The following is a 26,326-nucleotide window of genomic DNA, read 5'->3' as shown; positions in this document are numbered from 1 at the left end:
GTAAAGTAATTTTAACTGTTTATCCATTACTTTTACAAACTGTTTATCTGTTACTTTAAGCTTACTATTTACACTTTCTCCATTACTTTTTGCTGTTTAACTATTACTTTTAGCTATCTGTTTCAACAGTTAATCCATTACTTTTAAATACAATAATTATTGTTCATCCATTATTTTTAGCTAATGTTAACTTTTAGCTAACTTTTCTAACAGTTTTAGCTAAGATTATCTGTTTATCCATTACTTTATGTTTCACTACAGTTAACTTTCACCATTTCAACTGTTTATCATTACTTTTACTAAATAATTCAACCATTTATCCATTATTTTAACTATTCAATCGTTTATCTTTTAGCTAACATTATTGAACTTCTCTGCTTGCTCACTTGCTAATTGTCATTCCAACATATTTTTAATCAATCAATTTCAAATTTTTCAGATTATGCAAGTAACAACAATCAACAATCTTTTAGTGTCTCCTGGGGTATAAGTTTGCCTGTGACATTGGGAATAACTTTCTTAAATCTATCTAAAGTCCCTCTTAAATCTTAAACCAGCTATCATCATTAAACTTAAACTGCTTCACTGATGTTAATTTTTCACTGGATTGATTCACCTTGTGCTTGCCGAAACTCGAACACCTCAACAGATAGCCTAGCACAACTCAGATATGATCTGCCATATCCCAAGCCATTCTTGGCTGAGTCAGTCAGGGAGAGGACATTGACACCGGCCACTGCTTAATAATTGAGAAGTTGACAGTAGCTTTGCCTGATGACTTAATTGGAGCACAAACCAGAGGTAAACTGGTCTGAAATGAGACATTTTAATTAGCATATTGTTTCACCCTCAACAAGCACAGTATGTGGTGGTCAGCACAAACACAGGACATTTATAGGACAGGACCTAAATCAGGCTGCATATTAATGTCTGTTTTTATTTGTGGCATTTGTGTATTATTTTAATACATTAATGAATAAGCTCCTATACCCACTCACACTAATGGACACAAACAATAATAATTAATCCATTAAATACAAGTGAGAAAATCCAAACAAGTTTATTTACAAACACAATACCAGTATAAAGAATGAGCCAGAGTAAGTTAAGAAGCACTGTGTCATATATTAACTCCATTCAGTACACGGACCAGTTCCCTTCCTTTTCCATTCTTGATTCACTTGTGTCTGTACAACAATTTAGCGGTCAAGCCAAACGTTATTGGTGGTCAAATTTGCTGAACTCATTACTCTTGTGCATAAACACACAAAGAGTCTGAATAAATGTTGAAAGAAACATGTTTAAATCTTATTGCCAACGATGTCCTTCAATTGTAATGGACAGCCGAGCATGAACAGAGAAGTGCCAAAAGATTAAATTACAGTCTGTTTAAACCTTTTTGCAGTGTACAAGAAAATAACAGTTAAAAAAAACTAGCATTCTAGTGCTTAAATGTAGACTGAATGTTCACAGTTCAAAGAAGAAGGCAAAATAATACAGTAAATAAAGTGTTGTAGCACTTCGCAAAAGGGCTGCAACCATATTCTTGTATCTTTAATCAACGAGAACTGCATCCACTGTTATACAGTTCACTTCAATGACTTCATTCAACTTTCTGTGAAAAGGTTTGTGTATTTCTCCAAAAGCACGGTGAGCTTCAGCAGAGTGTAAACATATTTCAGTGATCATTGAAGCAGGCACACACAAAGCCAAGTACAGAGTAAAGTCATGCAGAGCATTACATGATTATGAATGGAGTTTACAGGGAGTAAGACTTAGCTAATTCCAATAGAATATAAGATGAGAACTGCACATGAATTTCTATACCTCAGACGGTCTTAAATGTCCTTCGATTCAAGGAGACAAACTAAGATTTAGTTTTATGGTAATGTATTTGTAGATAAGCAAAACACATGGGTGCATTGCATATCATATAGAGGGGTTTGATATCTCATAAGGCAGCATGGCTTAAGACATGAATGACAGCTAGAGGCTGGGTTGCTCAGTGCTATGTTGCTTTACAAATTGGACGGCTTTGAAAATGTCAAAGATTTGCTGAGGCGGTGTCATTGCAAAATATTTATCTGGCTTTTGCCAAAACACACCTCTTCACATCTTTTCTTATACACCCTTTTTTCACCAGAAATATCGGAGGACATTTTTAAATGGGAGAAGGGAGGCCACTGAAAACCGTGAACACTGTTGAAAAATAGTGTTTTAAAATATCCACCCAGTGACTCTAGGTGAATAGGAAACAGATTACAAAAGTAGACAATTGGACATTTAAAATTTTCTTTTTTTTCTTCTTTTTGAAATATTAGCTTGAAATCAAGGTTCAGGTTTTGTTTTACACAAACATTAAAAGCTGCCACATCAGCAGAGTGTCCGACATACAGAGAGTAGAGAGGGGGAATGAGGGGGCAGAAAGACACCCACTGCTGCCCATTTCAGCGTAAATATCTGTGCAACGTTGAGTAGAAAACAACACCTCTTTACAGCAGAGCCACTAGAAAACTTCACAGAAACAACATCACTATGAAGAACACTTTTCACATTATAAACAAGCACCTATGGTGAGAGACTCAGAGACAACCATAGTGATTTGATTGGCTAAATAAACAACTTAAGATACACATCAAAAAGAGAAATATGTTGCCGATGAAAGCAAGCAACCTTCAACATGTTGTTGAATTGGTGACAGCAAAGAAGTATACGCTCTGAACCCCCTTTTTAAACAGGAAGAAAATAGTGAAATGTCCCATTGACCGAAATAAAACACATTAGAGAAACCTGATTTAAAGTAAACAAACTAAATAGTAAAATGTTAAATGTTGGAGTGAGGGATCACGTGCACTGCCCTGTGTGTACGTTGATGATCCCACGAGTGTGCATGTGAATGAAGTTGAAAATTTCATGGGGCATCGCGTGGAAGCCTGGCCGTGGCTTGACGTTGTCATAGTAATGGTGAGTGATGAAGATGCCAGAGGGGTTCATGGGAAACGCCCAGAAACCGTAGAGGTGGACTTCCTCACACATTTCCAAGGCGGCAGTTACGAGCATCAGGCCACTGCTGAGCCGTTTGGCCCGGACCCCCTGCACCGCCCAGAAACGCTGCACGTTGAGCAGGTACTGCGGGTGGAAGAAGAACACGCCTCTCTGGGAGTCGAAGTCATCCAGCATGTACTTAACTCTGAACGATACATCGGTGTTGCGGGTGTTGTAGAAGGCAGGAAGCACCACTGAGGAGTTCTCGTAATTCTGGAGAACTTCGTAAAACGGACGCCGCCATTTCTCCAGCTTCTGAAATCTGCAGGGGAAATGAAAAATGAGATGACGAAAGACAAAGGAGAAGGAGACACAGATGGGAGATAGAGAGACAGAAGTGATCTCCTGCTCAGACCCCTATTTACAGTACCTCTCAGTAATAATGCTCGGATTTATTGTCACCAGATCTGTTTTACTACCAACATCGGCTGTGTACTTCTCATTAATAGGTGGTATGTTGCACCTGCAAGAAAGAAAAGTCCACTGATAAAGGAATTAAAATGTCTTTGATTTGACTTGACACATTTCAAACTAGTCATGCTGATGACACATAATGTGGAGCTGCACAATTAATCATACAATAATTGTGATCAGGAGTGGGGCTTCTACAATAAATCAAACTTTTTGCTTAACCCCTCCAATCATAGCTTAGAAACCTTAACTAGGCTTTGTCAAGCTTTGGTCTTCCCCACATGCTGAAGCAGTTTGCATGATGCTGTTGTGGTGCAATAGTCCATATAAAGAGCTTGGAGGGTCGTGTCTTATTTATCCTTTCCCAAACCGAAAAATACAACAACTTTTAGTGGAAGGAATTGATAAGACTGTGAGTTTGTCCACTCTAATGCAAGCTGCAGATGTTAGCATGTTTGGCTAACGAGCTAACTGTAGAAACCTAACCCAGTGTTACTTCTATGGCCAAGGAGCATCATTATTCATTTTTTGGAGTTACAGGTTACATTAAAAAAACAACAGCACACCTAGTATTTCCGTACTGTGTCCAAGCTGGTCCTGGATGCTACTATATTCAAATGTAGGGTATTGTTAGCAGCTCTTTCATGCTTTATTTAGGGAAGTTTGCTCTCCAACAACTCCAGCCAAACTCATTATCCAAGATAGTGTTACGTTCACCAAACACACCGATTAGTCCTCATCTTAAAAGCCTTTTCTCTTGCTATATTAAAAGTAAAACATCAGTTTCAAATACGAACAATAAAGGATAAATCTAACTTATGTCTTGCTTGTATGTAAGCTAAGCTGATAAACAGAGTTAGTTAGAATGAAATACAAGTCTAATCTTGCACTTGTCCTTATCATACTTGTAATACTATAGTATAAGGACTATAACTAGCGCTACAATGCAATAAAAGTACAATGTTGTTTCTTTATTTCTATGTTTTCTCATCCGCTTTTTGCTTGGGAAATGTTGTTTTAGCCTCAGACTTTCAGCACGATATCATGTAGTGCACATTAGACATTCTTTTACAGGATTCCTTTTTTAATCAAAAATTGTTATAAAATTATTAGGAATTTCGAGAACTAAATCTGCCACTGCTATCATTGAAACGGCATATGTACTGTGTGAAAGCTCATACTTGGCTCCTCTGGTGCAAATCAGACAAGAGTGTAATCCTACACAATTTTCTATCCAAGTCTTTTTTTGTGATTGCATGCTCTGTTTTCATTGTTACTTAGATTCGTAATTACAATGTGAAACTGAGGATTATGTTATGTTAAGTGCAATAGAACAAAAGATTGTAACTAGAATTGTGCAGCCGTCATGCAACAAACACTGAAAGATTATATCCTGTATACCTAAACACAAAATCTGCTGAGTCAATTTCCTTTCCACATTTGCTGTTCTTGATGATGCCGCCATTTCCAATAACAGCACATTTCTTGTACTGTGATTTGGAATACGGCATATCCTAGATGAAACAGACACGTGTTGTTAATGTCAGACAGCACAGAGGGCTCTTGAAGCAAATAAATTCTATCACCAGGTTTAGTAGCATCAAATGAATGGCAGATTCATTTAGCAACATAAACACTCATAAACAGATGATGAACTCACATCTGGGAACATCTTGAAGACCTCATTTGCAATGGGAAGAATACCACTGGTGTCAACTTCATACCTCAGTTTGGTCCCTGCGGGAGTGTTCCTCTTGGTGGTGAACAGAAAGGAAGGAGCATTACAGCAGCGAGACAGAGACATCCTTTAGGAGGACACCAAGGAGAGGATGGAGTTAGTTCATTTGTGAGAGTTCTATTTGTGCTGACTTTATTTTTAAAAAATATACCAGTTTTTGCTTTTAATATATTTTTCTCTTTTCTTCTGATCTTATTAAAACCTGGTATGTTAAGTAGCAAAGTATTGGCTTTGCTGCAAACTGGGCTTTTACATTTGAAGGTGACAAAATGCAGAAATTTCCATAAAGCATTATTATAACACGAAGTAAATAAATAATTTTATGTTTAATATGGTATAGGGCTATGCATTAAGAAATATATATTATTTTGTTTGCCAAAAACTAATTTACAGATGAAGAAATGTAGAGTATGTTACCCTACATTGTGACATTACTTCTATTTGGGGTCAATAAGCCCCTGCAAGAGTCTAACTCCCTGTTTGACCCCTTAGAAAAAACTGTTATAAAACTCAATTAACAAAAATCAAAATAGACTTGTGGTGGGGCAGTCCTATTCAAAAAGTCAACACCAATTACATGTTTTACAGTCGGAGTCTGTGTAATATTCTGTGGCAGACTTCTGAAATATATCATTAGTTCAAAATCTCATTTTTTTAACAGTTCTTGTAAAAGAACATTTTTAAACTTGATAAATGAATTTTAAGTATGTTTTTGCACCGTTTAGGACCCGAATGAGAACCCTGGAGTTAAAAGCACTAAGTGCATTTCAGAAAAAGTCCCAATGAAAAAAAGAGGTATGTGCAGTGTGCATACTGTATGAGATTTAAGAAATCCAAACATTCAGATGTACATTTCTTCTGCTGAGACTGAGCAATGCTTACTTGAAGTTGCTTGTCTCCTCCTTGTTCTGCTCCCATCTACACACCTGCAGGTTTCGCCATCTCTCAAACAGGTCTGAGGTTTTCACCCTGGCAGACAGGCAGAGAGACTTGTGGAATGAGGAAGGATACCCATGGCCATGTATTTTCCGATTACCCAAGTTTCTACAAGGGTAGTAAATTGAAGAAACGTCATAAAAACAACTCAAAAAGACAAACAAGGGGACAGACAATTGCAGGGATGGCTTTACTGATGCCACTGGATCTAGGCGTGTTAATACAAAGACAGTGGCTTCAATGAGTATGTCTGTAAATAGCATTCCTTGAACTGGCAATTCCTTTGAGATGATTGGGAGATGTGATTTGCTCTGGGAGGCAGGGTGGCACAATTACTCTGACTGTCTGGCAGAGTGACAGTAGCTGTTCTCTGCCTCAGCCAGTGAGCGGCTCATGGCCCTTCATCAAGGTCCAAGAATGTGTTCGACATTAAAGATTGGCAGCCTTAGGGACACGCAGAAAAGGTCATTGGAAAATGTTCACATTCATACAAGAGGAAATGATTTATGTTTGCATAACTTGATTGTTGAGGAGTGCCCTGAATTTGGCCAATAATCATTATGCTAAACGTTATGTAAACTATAGTGTGAGATAACATGGAATGTGGAAAGATTTAAGTATTGTTCTCTCAGTTTTACTTCAGTTTTTGCAAATTTGCAGTAGACAACCTGCTGTTAATTAGATAATCACAGACTCTCTGCCACTTGATCCCTTATTGATTTTTAAAAAGAACAGAGTGAACTAATCAGTGCTCAAGAGCCGTCAGATAAATTAATGGTAACCAACTTCATTCTCTATGAATCTCTGTTCATCTGAACTGATTCATCTTTTTCTTTTTGGATTAGATTAGATTGACTTTTTTGTCCTTCTCAGTGAAAATTTGTCTGGGTTTTTCTCAAAGGTACATTCAATGCACATAACAAAGCACATTACTAAAAACATAAATATACAGTAACTGTCACTTATGTTTATTAAAGAATTCCTACGACTGCATCATAGTCATGGGAAATGTTTGTATCGAAGTCAAGACCTGACAGACTCTAGAAATTAATACAATAAATTATGATGAGCAGAATGTTTGCTCCATCATCTGCATAAATATTAAACTGCAACACATCACTTTTTGGGCAATCATTATACACATTTCAAAACTAACATGCTTACTATAAAAATTCTAAACTGAATAACTGGGTTTCAAAGGTATACAAAATAATATAAAGAACAGTATAAATAATATACTGCCATTCTTTTGACACTTCTGTTATCTCTTGTTGTGTGTATATTTAATCATGCTAGTGGCGCGGCTTTAGGGATTATATTGTCAATCAGCTGGCCCACCACTTTGGCCAGACTATTAGTTGGACTGCCATGAAATTTTGCATGTTGTTGTGATGTTGACATTTGTGATTTTGACTAAAATGTCTCAGCAACTATCGGATGGATAGCCATAAAAATTGGTACAACCATTCCTGTTCCCCTTAGGATGAATGGTGATAATGTTGGGGACTTTTCATTTAGTGCCATTCAAGGTGAACTAAAACTTATTTGTCCAATACTTTGTTTCACTAAATACCTACTTTGTATTTTGTGCTAATTGCTAATAGTATTGTTATTGTTAGTACGTTAGCATTCTGATGTTAGCATTCTGATGTTAGCATTCAGCACAATTCAATGCTGTGCCTAAGTACAGCCTCAAAAAGTCGAAAGCATGCATGCAGACAAGTCTTGCTATATTCTTTCTTTAAGTCCTTTTTGGACACTTCAAAATCCTCCAGCCTCGAAATGAACAAAAATATGTTTAAGTTAATAAGTTTAAACATAAGTTTAAGCACAATCATTCTTTTTAATGTTCCACACACAATATTAATGGTTGCTTTTTTAGAATTAAAGTGACAGTTCATATTTGTTTCCTCAAACCTGAAACCTGTGAACTAAAGTATATCCATGCAAAACATAGTAGGTTGGTGAATTTTCTCACTGCTTGTCGATCACCTCAGGGGGGGAAAAGATGTTATTTCAAATAAGGTTGTCTACCTCATAATGAACACTCACATTGTCAGGACTTTGACGTCCATAATCTCCTGTCTGAGCTCCCTGCATGCTGTGGAGTTGTACTCAAAGGAGCCATCATAGTTTTCCAGATACCTGCAGGGATAAACACAGTCATCCTCTGCCTAAGCCTCTTCACACACAAGAGAATCAGCAGAATTAACAACAAACACTAGAGATAAAATGCAATATAACAGCATTATAACAGTGTGCAAAAACATCTTATATTTACTACAAAATGTCTATGGTTTGACTTAATGAAATACTAAAATATCAGTATAGCATTGTGGGATGACAAATGACAGAAGTGATGAAACTGATTTTCGGCGTCAGAAACAGGATAGTATCATACTGTTTACTGGACACTTGCACCAGATTCTGTTACATCTTAGTCTAAACCAATGTGTTACACTAACCAAAGAAAAATAATACCTCTCATATTTTCACTTATCAAATTGGTTATGATGAGAACTTGCATGGTTTAACACTGTTTGTCTGGGATAAAAATGTGTATGTATGTTGTATATTAATTTAGAAGAGAAACCGAAAACAGTCTGAAAGGGGAAAGGGGTTGATACCAGCCAGTGCATAGCTTGTTAAAAGGGTGGATTAGATAGCGTTAGCAGTTTAGTGTCTGTTGGTTGAGAGTGTCTGTGTACATCTATCCTTTTAAGTCATTATCTGCATAAAGGTAATACTGTATGTCCATTGTGCAGGCAGCAATAACTCAGAATTTTGACTCATCAGCGGCTCATTTCTTGATGTTTTCATACACTGTGAGCATAAACACATGCACAGATGTTCATGTAAACAGGTAATCATAGAGGCTATAACCAATAAACGTTTTAAAATTTAATATTTAATATTTATTTAAACTGGAGCTAAATAATCGGAGAAATTCAAACAATCACTATATCAAAATGGCAACATTAACCAAAAGCAAACAAGAATAATGTCTTCAGTAGGGTGGTGTGACAAAATGGTTCTGCAAAGAAAGTTGAAAGGATTCAGACATCAATTTATATCAAGGTGCTAATACGTTACAATTTATCTGTGCACTGATGCCTCATTTCTTGCAGCACAACATTGTATTTACATGCAATCAGCATGCAGTCTGGATAAAATGATGATGCTGATGCAGTTTGATAGGTTAGATTTTTAAAATGTAAGCTCTGAAATTTGGAGTTGCTTTCTGCTTGTGAGACTTTGTGACTTTTGAAAGAAGAAATAACACATTCTTCTTGTAATTGAAAGTTGAATTCATGAGCAACAAAACACAATGGCTCATTTCATTACAATCAGGAGTTTTGCTGCCACAGTTTTACTTGGTCTGGTATTGCCAGCTTTTTTTAGCTAATGTTAGCAAACTTTAGAAATATGCTGTCTAATTGATGTTAATGAGTATGTCCGCTGACTTTGACTCTCTTTGTAATTGTGCATCTGTTACGCTATATTTTAGCATATCACAGATAAACATGATGGTGTCTTTAAAAGCAGCTGACCCAAGAAAATGTTGGAAAAATAAAGGCAAATTCGATGTACCATTGCCTTGTAATTACCACTTGTGGCCACAGTGGCCACTGTTCAGCAAAAGTTAGTCTTTTTTAGTGTTGTGGAATTAAGTTTAAATTCAATATATTTTTCTTATTGGAGGCTACAGACCAAAAGGTTACTTGATTTTCCAGATTCTGAAAACAGATCAAACTGTTACATTTATTTCTTTACCGTTTTGTATTGCCAGTTGCCTTAACCCAAGTGCTTACTTGGAGGGAAATTGAACTCAAGTGTCTACATTAAAATTACCACAAAAAGGTGCTACTTGCTAGTAAAAGCAATACATTATCACAACACAAAATAGAAAATAAATATTTGAGAAATAGTTAAGATCTGAGGCAGGGGACTCAAATGCAAAGATTGGAAGAAGCCTCTTTTTCTCTGCATGCCTAATACTAATTTTTCACATTATTACATATATTCAGAACAATATGATGGTCTTTTGGTTTTGTAATTCCATTTGACTAATGACTAAATTAAGAGCTTAAAAATTGAAAAACTTTAAAACATTTTCTATTTCCATGCAAACCCAACATTTTGTCAGTATGTTGTGCCTACACAGGACTGTAGCAATAAATACACACTAAAAATGTGAGAAATTATCATATACCAAATTATTCTTTCGGATTCAAATTATTCTATTAGTCTCACCCACAGGCATTTTCTCTCTTTAGCCTTAATCTATAATTTTCCTTTTTGCTTTGGGCAGAGGACCACAGAACATCTCTCTCTGGTTGCATTTAAATAAACCTGTTTAAATAAATAAATAGATTGATCCATACAGCAAATCTTACTTTTCTATTTTACTTTTATTAAATTCAGCAATATCTAACATACACAGTAATAATTTTTCAAAATATACCCCTTCTGGCGTGTGCTACATCTGAATGTATGTCATAAAATGTTTTTCAAATGTATGTATTGCCCATTATGTAATGCTCGAGGGAATGTGAGGGGATTTAATTCCAAGATGGCAGCAAACCCAATGTGTATTTATTAGAATGAATGTTGTTTGTTGCCACATTAGATAGATCGGATGTAGTGTGGTGTTTTGGAAGATGGATAATATTGCAAAATATTACCTTAGGCTGTGGAGGTAAATGAGGCGAGTTAAAAAATAATAATGATAATAATAAATGAACAGAATGAGCAATACAATTGAGGTATGTATAAAAGGAACAAGATGCTTGGATGAAATCGTAGAAATAAGGAACGATGAAACTGGTTGTCTACATCCACCTGATGATGCAGTGTATTTCTGAGGGTTTACTGAGAGGAGCATCTGTTTTATCATCATCTATTTGACACATTGAACAGGGCTATCCATGCTTGCTTTAGCTAAGATGATGAAACCTTTGCAAGTGTTCTCTGTTTAGTTCTAAAAGCAAGACAGTAATTCACTTGAGATGTGATGAACTTCATCTCCTATGGCATCTTAGGTTAACCATATAATTCTGGTTCAAAACCAATTGAGAATGAGAAATGTTTTAGAAGAAGCATTTTACCACAGATAAAGACATCTACTGCACAGTGCAATGCAGATTTGGAGCTTTGGGAAAGGTTCCTGTCTTATTGTAATAAGGAAAGGAAAGTGGAAAAGGGGGTAAATCCAGGTCGCAGAGAGAGACAATGCAGATGTGAGAAGGGGAGATAGGGGGAGCAGAGAGAAGTGTCCCTACTATGTACATGGCATACACACAGAGCTGTGCAGAACACATGAGACACAGATTGAGGAGGACAAGGCATTTGGAAATGAGTGCTTGATGGGACATAGAGGTACGAGGAGAAGCCAGTACATCAACAGGAGACGGTGGTTCTACCAGCTTCGGAAGGGGGAATGGGGTTTGGGGATCTGGGGTCGAGGTGAACGGGATCAGACAACATGCAAAGTGCAACCACCACTGAAAAAATATGAGAGTTTATACCTTTCAAACTAATGAAAAAGAAAGAGGCATTCTTGCGTTTCTGTGAAAATACTTAAAAATGCCTTCAAACTGGCCTACCTTTGAGAGCGTTTTTTTTTCTTCTTAATATCGGCTAGGCAGGGTGTGACTATTACGGAGATCTGTGAATCTGGCTGAAAATTCTGACGGAAACATCTGTCAACATGCAGACAGTTTAAGTTAGAGTTAAATGTATGATGTAGCCCTGTCACCACCACCCCTGCTGACTTCCTAAATCTTCAGATTTAAAAACAAGTAGAGCAAAGAAAGTGTAAATATGTGCAGCTCGTGTTCTCACTATAGCATCTGAGAAGACTGGTGGGCGTTATCAGTGGCCCAGTCCACACATGCAGTGCTGGGTCGTCATTATGATGGCTTTGAAACTGAATGTTGTCTCTCACTCTATCTTTCTCTCCCTCACACTCTCTCTTCTCAGAGGTGTTGTGCATTCAGTCACGCTGGAAAGGTACCTTTTCCTTCCATTTCTGGCAGGCTTCAGAGATCCATCATCCGAGAAATTAACGGGACCGGTCCAATTTCCTGTCTCGTCCCCTTTGAGTCGGCTAAACTGTTGCGCACTAGTAAGAAAATGAGTCAGTTTATTTGGGATTTGTTGTCCTCATTGTGCAAATGTCAAACACACATACAACCAAGCCCATGTGTTCACTCACAAAACTCGAATTTGCACATTCACGCACACATACAAATATGCATTAAAGGGGACCAGCTTTTTGGCTCAAGAAAAACAGCCAACGTATGACACCAAACATGGTTAGAATGAATTTTTGGTTGATGACATCATGGTTTGAATGGTTAATTTATGCTCTGCTGGGCCGTTGCCACTATCCTCGGTGTGATTCAAACATTCACACTCCTCAATATTGGCCTGCAGGAGTGTTAGACTTGTAGTTCAATATATTAAAGTCACAGCGACTTAAGGGAGGAACAGTAATCGTTGCCAGTGTTGCTGCGAATGTCAAATTAGGAAGAGATGCCAACAGATTTGCTGAGTGTAGATAGGATAAAATAGCAGACCATGTTTTCAGCCAGATATTACTGTTGAAGGGGATTTTACTAGTCATGTTCAGTACTACTCAGCCTGTGGAAACAGTTTTTCTGTGGCTCTCGGTGACCTTTGTCCAGTATGAGAAAATAGGTACAGGTGGTTAATAGCCCTCACATCATGTTGTGCATTCTGAATGAACCAACTCATTTTAGAGAGATGAGGGGCATCAGAATGCTCAAAGCCGGCTTACAGTAATCTACAAAGAGTCATTTTGGGGATAGAGGGGTGGGGGTGGGGGGGTGTTACACTTACTGGTGATATTCTACACTTTTGTTATTGTCTACAAATCCCATATAAAGCAAACCTCTAGTCTGTGGCCCCAAGTCTATTAGTCCACTGAGCAAATACTTAAATACTAAAAAGGCCCAGCAATTAACAGGTGGACACCGCAGCAGTTTACAGTAAACTTTACTCAAGCAGGAGAAATTTGTGTATATGTTGGGACTATTTTCAGCCACAGATTTTGTGCGTTGGCTGGTATTTTATAGCGTCAGGATGGTGTAAGTGGGGCTCTCATAAACATCATTGCAATGAACGAAAATGTTACCCGGTAAAACGGTGTGGGTCATTTATGTATTTTTACTTATTCTCTGAACAACAATGGAAGTCTATGGAACATAGGAGTAAGCTATATCAGGCTTTGGACACACCTGGGATCATTTCATTTTTGGTTTTGGTCTTTTCATGTGATATATAAGAAATACATAGAATATCACCAGATGTATCTGCTAAACATGTTAAGGGTAGTGTGTTACATCTTGATTTGTGAACAGACTACTTACATCCCATACATCCAAATATCAGTGGGTGTACAACTTCTTCTATTACTGACTTATTATTATGCAAGTATTCATGTGTGACTCATTTCTGTGAGTGCTCTGTGGGTGTTGTGCTAAATTCAGCAGGGAAACTGAACACAAAGAGCCTTTCTGGGTGCATTATGTGCATTCATCATCGGGGACTTGTGTCAATACATATCTGCAGGCACATTTGACTTCTCTGAGTCCCACTTCAGCATCTCAATAGCACTTCGCAATCAGTTGCAGAACAGAACACACTAAAATCAGAGAGATGTTTGTCGTCCCAGTTTAGAATGTGTGCCTGAAAGAGGACAGCTGTCTGTTATACAGAAAAGCTAATCAAAAAAGCATCATTTAGTCACTTATAACATTAATTATCACCAAAACACAATCTAAAATGCTGTGGGTTATATAATAAAGATTATACATTACTGATATTTTCCAACATTGTGGCTACCCTATTCGATCTCATGTGACTACTTCTGACAAACAGATCAATCCAGTGTCTTCAATATCAATTATCTCCAAATGGCTCAATTATGAGCACAACTCAGACAGTAATCTAAGCAAACAACAAGCAAGAAGTTGCTCTGCAGCGCTAATGTGCTCTAATTCTGCCCTTGAGCACTGTTAATGGGATTTAGAAGCAGGAGGGACTTTTATATAATTGGTTTAATGTGGCTTTGGTTTTTAGTGAGGACCAGGCACATTGACTCAGATGTCCATTTAGTAATTCCAGGGGTATTTCCTATATCGACTAAAGGCTCCACGAATGATAGGTACTTCACTGTCTTTATCAAAACAGGAAAATGAATGCTGTCATTAATGAAAAAAAAAAGATTTAATCTCCTCTCGATCTCTTTCTTGTTTCCTGTAAATGTTGAAAGTACATTATGAACTGCGGTCTCATGTCCTGCTCTGTGCTAGAATCCACGTGCAGCCTGGTCAACCGCATGTTGAAACTAAAAAAGAATCAGGGCGATACAACCGAAATACATGATGCACCGAGAACGGCTCATAAACACATTCACGTGTACAAAAGTGCTGAAGTGGTTTGTTTGTTGTTATCAACCAGTAGCCAACAATTTTGACATAATTGTTTATGTCATTTACCAAGAATGCCAAAAAATCAGCTTTTCTTTGTTCATTTATTCTGCATTTCTTTTTCTGATGTTTTATAGATAAACAATATTGACAGATTAACTGACGATGAAGATTATCATTAGTTGTAGCCAAATACACAGTTCCAAAGCCGCTCATTTTTGGATGGTTACCAATCCACTCCAGCTCGGGGCCTTTGCTTCTACTCTTTCTTGCTGAGAATATTTTTAGATATCACCTTCTTCAAGTCAAATAGAGTTGAAAGTTAACTTGTCTTCCTTTTACGGAAGTGTGTCACTCACTCTGATCATTTAATAAGCTTCCCTCTTCAATCCTGCACTGCCATTTTACAGTCCTACATCTTCCACAACAGCTTCATTCTCATGTGAGTGAAGGCAGGCAGAGAGCTGATTCATGTGACACCCTAATGTGAATCTATTGAAATTCAATGGCCAGATTAATCAAGTACAACAATGTTTGTGACTTTGTTTGACTTTAATGTGGGTTCCCATACATTTAGATCAGAGCCCTTTGCCCTTTGGTCATCTGGGATGGATGTATGCACTAAGATTGATGATACATCTAAATTGTTACTCCCTACACAATCTAAGCACCTAAAAGACTCTTCTGCTGATGTTCTAGCTTAAATTTTTGGTTGTTTTTTTTCTGTGATGCCCTGAAAAACCAGAGTGCATGATAAACACTCTTCCAGGATGTTCTTATGCTTGGGTTTAGAAGAGGCTGGGTGCGGCAGAACCCATGTGGACAACGACTTCTGGTCATTTATCCTCGGAGAGACATCATAAGATGACGTCTTCTCTCTCGTCCCTCTCTCTCTCTGCACACATACACACACAAACATACACACGAAAACAGTCATTTCATCACACCCTCTCAGTCTCTCACTCTCCCCATTTCCTTCCCCTCTCTCCCCCACTTGTTCTGTGTGTGTGTGCAGACAGACTGTAGCAAAATGGCCGCTGAGCCCACTGGTTTCTGTTGTGCGGCTTGTTCCCCCCTCTCTCCTAGGCTGAGCGCTAGGAGCATGGTAAGGACACAGGCGAAGAAAGGTGCGTGTGTCTGGTCTGGATTCATGCATCTCACCACAGAGGTCGGGATGCCATGAATCCATGTTGAGTATTGTCAGACCAGCCCAACAGGGTGGCAGGGGAGGGGTTAGCTATGGGGAGCTTTCAGATTGCAGCACATATACGTTTGCTTTGAAGTAAACATACTGTATATGTGCTATCTGTGCAATATCTGGAGGTGGGGATAAAGTTTTCAGATTGTTCCTTATGCTTGGGGTGAGATTTGGTGTTCTTTGTGAGATTCTTTAAACCACCTATAAAGATCAAACATCCCGGCTTCTCAGCATCTGCTCGTCTCACACTGAAATTTGTCTCAGAATATAAAGCAAACAGGTCTTTAAATGGGTTTAGATGAGTGCACCAGTAGACTTCCAACCAGGGTTGAGCTCAAGAAGACATAAATACTGTTGCAGAGGTATTATAAAACATGGCTCTGCAGTGGCTGTGAGTGCACCAAGTGCAGCCTGGTAATGATTTATTTAACAGGGACCAACAAGAAATACACATCATCTTTATCATGTTGATATCTGTAATCATCATCAGCTCCAATAGCTTTCAGTTGCATTATGATAATCTGATGCCTCTGTAAGATGTAGGCTAGGACCAGTCAGGAAGGCTGAAACGGAAAATCAAATAAAGATCTTTGGGGAAAAAAGAAAGGGAAAACATTACCATACACAGCTGGAGCACTGTGTATGGTATGAATGTGATGCTTCATTTTCAGAAAATATCACAAAAATAAATCCAATGGAAATTGTTTCTATGCCACTGGTTAAAGAAAGATGGATGGTTAATTGCTATTGTTCTTTCCAGCCATTAAAGCTTGTTTTCCCCATGCGTCCCGACATGTAGCTCATCCAAACTATTTCCATTTATACTGAACAGTTTATCAATATACCATTCACAATCTATATTCCACCATTCAGTCAATAATTGGAATTAAACCTGAGCAATAAGCCTTACACAAAACGGCAATGAAGGCATGCTTTTTAAGGCTGAAGGTTATCCTTACAGTGTGTAGCCTACAACTCTGCCATAAACAGCAAGGCCTGCGCTCTAATTGCCTTTTGTTAATGAAGGCCAGACAGAAATAACCGACACTTACCTTTTAATGTAGTTTTTTCCATAGAGAATCTGTTGCAATAGTGTGACGAGTCCAAATGCGCAAATAAAAATAAAACACAGAGATCTATTGCCAAGTATATCTTTACCCGACGATGGGTCGGAGTATCCCATTCTTCGGCGCAGCATCCAGCGCTGATGGTGACACCCAGTTAGGTGTCTCTCTCCGCTGCATTCAAGACCAGGAGCGCCGGTGTCTTGTATCTGCTGGCGGGGACATTGTCCATCACCCTTCTAGGCTGCTCTCATGCCGCAGCATCATTGGTGTTGGATGATAAGCATCGCAATGTATCGCCAGCTGTGACCTCAGTAGCAAAACATTAATGGACCTGTGTCCAGTTGTGCTAAAATCTCTATTTTATATCGGCTAATCTGCAAACGAATGGGCGTAAAAACATGAAATGATAACTTCTAGGCCAGATGTCGCGCACTATAGGCTACTCGTCTCGACGAGGTGCAGTCGCTCGATCGGGGATGCAAGCAATGCAGATTATCCAAAATAACAAGCTCAGAGGGCTTTTTGTCTACAAATAATCCCGAAATGTTAAATCACATAAAGCAAAGACACCAATCCCAAGCGCTATTTTTTTATCTTCAAAATTGCTGATATGAGCTGCGACAGAAAAAAATAACACATCCTTCATGATTCATCTCAAATCTGAGCATGGCTGCGTGACTGAAATGTAAAAGGAGGAGGGTGCGCCTTTTTTCAGCCTGGCAGCCGGGGGCGCGCCGCGTTTTATTCAGATGCTCCTTACTCAGCCAAAAATCCAAGGTCATGGTCGCCTTTACAAGGATGCACCTGCTGGCTGAAAATATGTCACCTGACCTCCATAGGCTGCAATTTACCAGAGCCACTAAACTGTAGATTACATAATATAGGCCTAAAATTAGCTTTCACAGTAATTTCTTCAGATTAGATGCTGTTGCAACACAGTGCACTTTGCAAGTTGAGCTGGTTTTATGTCTCAATAGCCTATTCTTTGTGCTTTTTATTCATTGCAGTTCATGACAAAGGGATGGTCAAGCTGTTTTCTGCACAGTATTAACAATACCTATTTTCTGTATAATGGCTAACAATGTCTCCCACCACTGTTCTAGGGCCCAACGACAATGTCAGACAGCATGTGGCAAACTAAACCCTGATCCCACAACAGCAGCATCTTCTCAGAGCCAAACTCCTGACAAAATCAGCAGATCTGTCTAATGCTGGTGCTGATAACTGTATTAGTGCCATTGATTTCTGCCAGTGTCCAATTTGACAGCTGTTTGATCAGTCTGGGTCACTTCAGCAGTATGCATTAACACCTTTACAAACAGCAGAGTCGTAGGCGGGTGTGAAAGAAGAAATAGCCTACCAATAATAGTGTAGAGTCTTAATTCGAAAAGAGGGAATTGTTACTCTGCACCCAGCCTGTTCTCATGCTCAGGCGTCACATATACACGCTTTGTAAAAGCCGTGTCTATTGTACGCAAAGTAGCGATTTTGCGTGTATAGTATACGTCATGTGTGTATGAGACGCATCCAGGCCGCGTGTGTATGTGACGCCCCGGGGTGGTCGCTAATTAGCTAGCTAGCTAGCGATGTTTTTGTTTAAGGAGTTGACAGCCCCCTCAAGGCAACTTCCTTAACCTCAACCATGGCATTAGTTAGTGCCTAAACCTAAGTCAGTAAATATATGCATGCAAAATCGCAGTTTCGCTTTTCCAAAGCGTGTATATGTGACGCACGAGATGCGATCGGGTTGCTGCACCTCACTCGATTCGTGAGCATGTTTGCATATCTGTTAAACTACTTTATTTTTATATTGTACAAAGGACACACATCATTTTAGCATCTAGATCTCAGAAACACCGAAATTTCAATTCTAGCTCATCTATTTCTTTACTTTTAGCCATCTGTTGTTTTATTTTCTGCCTCTTAGCCTATCTGGATCCCGCTCAAAGAGGCAGCATGCTGAGCAAAGAAGCCAGCAGACATCCTTCTCTCAAGTCGTGGCTTTCAGCACATGAGGCACTCCCAGGCCAGATTGGATTTGTAGTTCATCAGCATGTTCTGGGTCTGCCCTTGGGCTCCTGCCAGTTGGACGTGCACATAATATCTCCACAAAGAAGGGTGACTGAGACTTCACCCACTCCTCTCGACAGAGTGACCCCAGACAACCTGCAAAGGAAGCTAATTTCGTGTCACTATCTGGACCTTGTCATTATGGGCTTGGAACATATCCATGGCAGCATTAGCCTTACTGAGTAAAAAATTAGCTGTTGTACTGTGTATGAAATTCAGTTTATTTCATCAAGAACAGTTGAAAAAGGAGGCAACACATAGATGCATTATAAGAATTAAAACACCTGTTATCATGTGACCAGTTTCATACAGATTACACAATGATAACTGAGCCATCTAGCAAACTCAAGACATGAGATATACGCTTAAAACAAAAACAGGGAAAAAGAGAGATTTTGATTTAAGATTATTTTGTCAAACTCACTATATTTTGCCAAAAGACTCTGAGAGAGAAACTGACAAGTAGCCACTCCTGGAATACTACACACTAAAAACTCCTGAGTTAAAAGGGGACCAACTAATTTCTGGGTTACCCAGATATTGGGTTATTCTTTTTGACCCAACTTCTCGGTTAAATACCTGACCCAAATGTTGGATTAAAAAACAACAACATTGTACTTAATATAACCCAACTTCTGGGTTGAACTAACCCAGAAATTAGTTGGTCCCTTTTTAACACAGGAGTTGGGTCAAAAATAACCTAACTTGGGTTACTATGCCAGTATGCCTTATTTCAGAAAATAAAACTGCTTTACATTAAATCTGTCAGGGTGTGGTGCAGGCAGAAGAAGAAGAGGAGGAGTCCAAAGTTCAAATTCAAATGTTTTACTAATAAAGTAACTCCAAATGGTACACACACTAAACAAGACTACAAAGTAGAACAGCCAAAGAATGACTGAACTGAAGGAACTAAATACTAACACAGATGAACACTGACTAAACACAGGTGATGCAGATGAACTAAATGACAGAAACCATGGAAACAGATGAGTGGCTGGAAAACAGAACAAAGGAAGACATGTGACTAGGGGTGACTATGACAATATTACACACTTCAAGCACAAAATTTTGCATTAAATTAAATTCTATATAAAAAATAGAAAAATAAACAACTCTTGAACATTCTCTCTCAAATATTTGACAACGTTCAATAACTGGATTGAACTTAAGGCTTAAAGTCTTCTAACACTGATTGTGTCATGTCATGTGTGACTTTACACGGACATTAAACTAGTTAAATGTACATGGCCACCACAGAATTACCACGGCTAACGCTAGTCTCAACGTAGCAACTAAGCCATGGTAAATTTTTCAGAAAATGGTGCTAAACTAGCAACGGGGACATGGACACAGAAAAGTTTACGTTGCTTACCTTGAATACACGACGAAGTTGCACCAAAGAAGCACAGGCCATAACGGACCGAGCGCGAAGTGACGGTTATTTCAAACGATTTTCCAAAATTCCAGAACAACTGCGGGGTGGTTGTTAAATTTGAGAGAGAGAAAGCCAACCCTATAACCCAGAACATGGGTTAGTCTTTGAAAAATAACACAGAAACCCAAACAACCCAGGAATTGGGCCCTATAACCCAGAAAATGGTTACTCTCTGAAAAAATAACCCATAATTTTAATCCAACACAACTAACACAGAAAATGGGTTGAAGAAATAACCCAGGAGTTTTTAGTGTGTTCCTTTTATTTATATAGCAATTTTTATAAAACATACAGTTATAAAGTGCTTCACATGTAGAAATACAAGTATACACATACATACATGATTCATAGGCAAAGATTAAAGCGAATGGCCAAAATAAAAATAAAAACTAAACTAAAGGCAAATAGAGAGTGTTTCTAAAATGGCTAATGAGTAGAAATGAGTTTTCAGTATAGCCGCTTAAAACAAACCATAGATTGAGCAGATCTGATGGAAAGGGGAAAGTTATTCCAGAGTTTAGGAGCTACAACCGAAAAAGCGCTGTCACCTCTGGATTTAAAATAGGATCCAGAGAACTTAAATACGGGCTCAGCCCACATGCTCATATATGTGGGAACAGGCCATGCAAGGCTTGTAGGTGATCTTTAGATTTAGAAGTTGATTCTGTACTTTAGTGGAAGCTGGTGAAGAGAGGCAAGAACTGGTGATGTGGGTCAGATGACTATTTGTTAACAGTCTTGCTTCTGCATTTTGCTCTAACTGAAGAGGCTAGAGAGGACAGAGTAATGCAAGTAAAGAGGGAGTTACATTACATTAGTATTTAATGTTAATTACATTTAGTAATTTAGCTGACGCTTTTATCCAAAGTGACTTACAATTACTATATATGTCAGAGGTCGCACACCTCTGGAGCAACTAGTGGTAAAGTGTCCTGCTCACCAGAGGCATGTGTCTTATCCACTGCCCCATCGCCAGCCACAGTTACAGTCTAAACACACTTCAGGGTATGTTCTAGAGGTTCCACGTTTTTGGTACATAGGCCAAATGTTATTTAAACAATACTTTTCAAATGAAGAAAGAAGATTGTATGAGCTATATGGGGCTCAAAGTTCAAATGTTGGTCAAAAAGAATGCAAAGATTTATCTTAAATGAAGCAGCAAGAAATTCAGCCAGTCCCGTCTTCCCTGTGGGAAGCGTTTGAGTGCACTCTTGAGTGGATTCTACAATCTCCCGGGGAAGAAGGAGATGCCATGATCATTCAATGTGCAAGGTTTGAAATCGAAAATCGTTTAGAAGCAAGAATTGATATTGAATAGAATTGCGACCCCAAGAATCAAAATCAATTTGAATCAAGACATACTGAAGGATTGACTAATAGAGATCAGACCAGAATATACTGCACAGAGTAGGTCGTTGATGAACTTAACCATGGCTGCTTCTGTGCTATGTTTGGGGCGAAGCCAGATTGGTATTGTTCAGACATTACTGACATAAGACATTATTGTTCTCAAGGTGGATCTGTAATTGAGAACTATGTAGAACCACCCTCTGAGGAATTTTGGAGGGGAATAGTGTTGGACGGAATGATGGAATAATGATTAAGCTATGGCAACTTTCAGTGAAGGAGGAATTGTACCATTGAACAGAGGACGTCTGCGTCTTCTGAATTAAAATAAATGAAGTTGAAAAGACACTTTAAATAAAATAACATAAGCAAATAGGCCTATAGGTACAGACATGTAAATGAAATTATGTTCTGCTTTCGCTGAATATGTCCATCGCCATTTCGAATCAATTCATGAGAAAATTCTATATGGGGATGCATTTCTGTGTTACACAGGAAGCACCACGGATGTAATTTGATGCAGCGCACGCTCCCCTTCCGGTCTCTTTTCCCTTAGCCACCGGACGAAAATGGTAAGCTGCAATGCTGGCAGAGAGAAATCTCTTAACATCTGTGCAAACTACTGTTTATATAACACCGAGTGTTGGTGTTTCGATGTCGGAGAAACATTGTAACGGTTTGGGGGAAGTATTTTTGATATGAAACTCAATTTTAATATAGTTGATGTTGCGGTTGTTTCATCCGTCCAGCGTTTATTTGCTGCTCATATCGTTGAGGTTCAGTGTACAGAATGGGCCTGAATTAGCCGAGAAACGACCAGATAGCGTCAAACATAAATCTGAATATCTTCGGTAATGCCCGGCAGGTGACCACGAATGAATTAGTCATGTTTTTCATCTTATAAAAGTAATGATAGCTTCTTAGGCTATTCCATAGTTGTTAGCATAACTGGCTAGTCTTTTCATGTAGCACTGAATGTGCTTCCTCTAAGTGTACACAGCCAGCATGCCCCAGTTGCAAACAGACTTAAACGGATGTATGTCTGAAAACGCATATTTGGACGACATGTTACCTTTTTAGGGGCATAATAACTTGTAAATCAGTTGTGCTAACATTGAGGTAATGTTCAATATTCCTGCATCCTCACATCCAGCATCAGCTAAGTGGTGATTGCTGCCAGGTCTTGCAGGTCTTGTCAGTGATGTCTTTAAACACAAATGTCTGAACAAATGACTTCCTGTGATTCTTACTTCTGTGCTGAGACAAGACTTACTACCAGGGCTTTGAACTGTAGTGAAGTTTTTAGGCATTGTTTCTGACTTCTATTCTCTTAATTTACCTCTCAGACGAAGGGGACATCATCTTTCGGTAAGCGCCGGAACAAGACGCACACCCTGTGCCGTCGTTGTGGGTCCAAGGCCTACCACCTGCAGAAGTCCTCCTGTGGCAAGTGTGGCTACCCTGAGAAGCGCAAGAGAAAGTGTAAGTCACTTAAGGGCATGTTTTGATAACACTGTCCTCCTTATTCAAAACATTGTCTGAGCATGCTGTTGACTCTAACATTTGCGGGGAAACATTGTTGAGGCATTTATTTAGTATAGGTACAAATGTTTGAAAGATGTAAAACAGATCTTGCATCATATTTTGATTGGCTTAGTGTGGTGACACAGCCCTCAGTGACTATATTTATGAAATGGTGCCCCACCATAATGTGATGTTTTATTCTGGTATGTCCAGATAGAAATATACAGTTGTATCACTTAACTATGAATAATACAGTCTTAGGAAAAGTCAGCATTTTTAAATCAGGATAAATGCCAAACATAACACTGACAGTAAATTATCAAGCTCTACACTGATGTGAGTGGCCAGGCTGCCTTGATGGATACAGATGTTTATTTTTTATAGACAACTGGAGCGCTAAGGCCAAGAGGAGGAACACCACTGGGACTGGCCGTCTGAGACACCTGAAGGTTGTCTACCGCAGGTTCAGGTAAGATCTTTTTGAGATGAAATTTACTCGCTAAGATAACAACAGTGTTTGTAAATGCACTGCTAGTAATGTGTCATTTCCGCAGTGAAAACCTCTTTGCTGTCTGTGCTTCATTTCAATGTTGTGTGTTTTTCAGTGCCTTGGCATTAGTAGTATAGTCATCTCAAGAATTTGTTAAACATGTAATTAACTCAAAGAGCACAGTAAATAAAACTGTTAGATGTGATAAACATCTTACGAAATGTGGTTGTAGTAAATTATTTTATCAACTACAAACATTGGATCTGCTATTGAGTTGTGTTGACTTATTCCCAACGGAATATAAGCAAGATCACTGCATCCTGCTTTTAGCTGCCAAGAGGAAGCTAATATTAGCATTTCTTTCCCTTTCAGATGGTTGTATTGAATTTGCGATAGTGATGTGAAATGGTTTAAAGACAAATGTTTATTTAAAAAATGTAGGATTACCATATGATCATCAGCTTTGTTGAGGTTACATTGTAGAAATCTTGGTTTGGGGGTTAAAAAAAAAAAAAATGTGTACCCATAAACAATTTAAACAAATATTTACAAAAACTTGTCATTACTGACCAGTGTTGATAGTTTAACTGAATGCACCACAGATGATAAACATGAAGCTGTAAACTAAATTTCTGTAGTAACATGACCTGTTCACAATGCAAGTGTTCCTCAACCACACAATTATTCACTTCCACTCAGTCAGAAAGAGTAAAGACATCTGCGTCTGTCTTTTGTCCCATCAATGGCAGGGACTCTGCTGTACTTGATCGGACAGTTATGTTACATTAATCAGGCGTACTATAAAATGTTTGCAACCAGTTTGTGCTTTGCCAAATAAAGTATTGGGATTTTGTTAGCAACCTATCCATGGTCCTTTTATAAGACTTTTCAATGCTGCTTACCAATGATGGTGGAAAATAAAATGTCTGAACAAATGAACTCAATATGATATCATTGTTTTCTCTGAGGTAAGCAGCATCATAAGATGAGATCAGTGATGAAACGGCAGCTCTGGAGTGCCTGCCCAGACGGTGTCTTTTTTAAATTGTCTCAAAAGCATTAAGAGAAAAAACACCCATTTTAATTGTAATATTACTTACACTCATTAGCATATTTTAGTAAGCTCGGGCCATCTTAACTATTACCCCATCATACGAAATGAATGTACATGGCAAAATATTAACATTAAATGCTAAATCAGTTCAGTTATCCTGGTATTGTATTGGCTTTCTGGCTAACTGGGACACTTCAGTGTAACTGGGCCATCGTAAGTTAGGCTACACCTGTGCTTCCCCTGACAAGTCAAATTTCTGCTTTTTGTTTGGTTTTTGGATGACTCATTTCTTTTCAGATGACATTTTTACTGAAATGGCAGTTTTTTGTTTCCTTACCAAAAACACTAGTGTGCTAAACGTCATGTCGTCATTTGTTCCACAGACTTGCTGTTTATCCTTCGGTCTAAACAAGTCAAAGAGAAACCGACATTTAGAGTTAGTAGAATTAATCATCAGGTGTCAACATCTTCAGTAGTTTTAGCCTGGTTAGCTGACCAGTCTGTAACTGCTGGCGGTAGGGTTGAGCACTTTGCTCGTGCGTCGGACTTCTTTTCCCCTAACTCGCCTACACCTCTGGTCTTTCATTGCAAACACACCGGCCCTGCCTCTCTCTCTCTCTCCCCGTCTGCTCCCTTGACTTTCCGCATCAACAGTATGTTTTTATAAAGTCGCCCAAAAGACACTGAACTTGTGTTTTTTGACAGTTTTCCACCTGTGATCCGTTTTCACAGCAGCTGGTGAGCCGCATGCCGGCTTGTTAATGATGTAGCCTATTAAACAACCGAAACCAACATCTGCACTTGGTGTGTTCACTGTAGCTTTACCTCGTCCATGCTTGTAAAATATCTACCGTGTCCACGTCTAACATAATTCCAAGTTTCAGATGCATTACTTTTAATTACAGGGAATTTATCTGCATCAACAATCCATTTTGTTTTATTTTTTTCCAGGAATGGTTTCCGGGAAGGCACCACCCCTAAACCCAGACGTGCTGCAGTGGCCGCCTCCAGCTCATCCTAAAAGACACATTTTTGGTTAAATAAATGTGATGTTAAACAGGAGTTTCAGTGTTGTCTCGATCTTTCAAGCTTTATTGTCTGACCAATGATGGCTAAAGTCAGAGGTCGTGATTGATACAGATTTATACACACAGGGTGTCAAGACTTTATTCCCACTTGGTTCGTTTAAAAAAAAAAAAAAAAAAAAAAAAAAGAGAAAAAATACATGTTTTGTCAAAACTAAGAACAAAAACCTGAAATAAATGGTGTTTTGAAAGCATGACCTTCTGTATTACTGTTTGACGTTTTGTAGTGAGATCAGTGGGATCTGAGCTGTTTGAGTTAAAAATACAAACTAGATCTCTGTTACACTTACAACTTGGCAAGATTATTGGATCAAGATATCGAAACAGTTGCACTAAGGTACAACGATGTGAAACTACGTCAGAAGTTGTACCGCCGTCTACAAACACTACGCCAAATTGCTTATTTTGGAGGAAAGAATGTGCTCTACAGTCCCCGTTGCTGAAATAATTCTTATTCTAGGCACTTTGAG

At 38.6% G+C, this 26,326-nt stretch overlaps 2 protein-coding genes and 2 non-coding genes across 5 annotated transcripts; 3 read left to right on the top strand and 1 right to left on the bottom strand.

The window, feature by feature from the left end:
* Positions 1-1,167: 1,167 nt before the first annotated feature.
* On the bottom strand, positions 1,168-16,982 carry st8sia5 (ST8 alpha-N-acetyl-neuraminide alpha-2,8-sialyltransferase 5). Of its 2 annotated transcripts, XM_046066882.1 has the most exons (9): positions 16,837-16,982; positions 12,147-12,254; positions 11,737-11,832; positions 8,183-8,275; positions 6,077-6,163; positions 5,117-5,261; positions 4,858-4,970; positions 3,416-3,508; positions 1,168-3,307 (listed from the first exon to the last, which is right to left on the bottom strand). In XM_046066882.1, the coding sequence occupies exons 1-9, from the start codon at positions 16,980-16,982 to the stop codon at positions 2,845-2,847; spliced, it is 1,344 nt and encodes a 447-aa protein (XP_045922838.1). In that variant the 3' UTR covers positions 1,168-2,844. The 2 variants fall into 2 exon arrangements, with proteins under 2 accessions (XP_045922838.1, XP_045922839.1); XM_046066883.1 differs by lacking the exon at positions 11,737-11,832.
* A 5,234-nt stretch (positions 16,983-22,216) lies between these two features.
* rpl37 (ribosomal protein L37) lies at positions 22,217-25,833 on the top strand. Its single transcript, XM_046067768.1, has 4 exons — positions 22,217-22,275; positions 23,050-23,185; positions 23,612-23,696; positions 25,723-25,833. Exons 1-4 carry the CDS (start codon positions 22,273-22,275, stop codon positions 25,790-25,792), a joined length of 294 nt encoding a protein of 97 aa, XP_045923724.1. The 5' UTR covers positions 22,217-22,272; the 3' UTR covers positions 25,793-25,833.
* On the top strand, positions 22,893-22,972 carry LOC123982423. Its single transcript, XR_006827975.1, has one exon. It is a non-coding gene; the product is annotated as a small nucleolar RNA SNORD72 (small nucleolar RNA).
* LOC123982422 lies at positions 24,613-24,692 on the top strand. Its single transcript, XR_006827974.1, has one exon. It is a non-coding gene; the product is annotated as a small nucleolar RNA SNORD72 (small nucleolar RNA).
* Positions 25,834-26,326: the final 493 nt, after the last annotated feature.

This window comes from Micropterus dolomieu, linkage group LG13 (assembly GCF_021292245.1).
Source record: "Micropterus dolomieu isolate WLL.071019.BEF.003 ecotype Adirondacks linkage group LG13, ASM2129224v1, whole genome shotgun sequence".
NCBI lineage: Eukaryota > Metazoa > Chordata > Actinopteri > Centrarchiformes > Centrarchidae > Micropterus > Micropterus dolomieu.
This window is presented reverse-complemented; position numbering and strand designations above follow the sequence as displayed.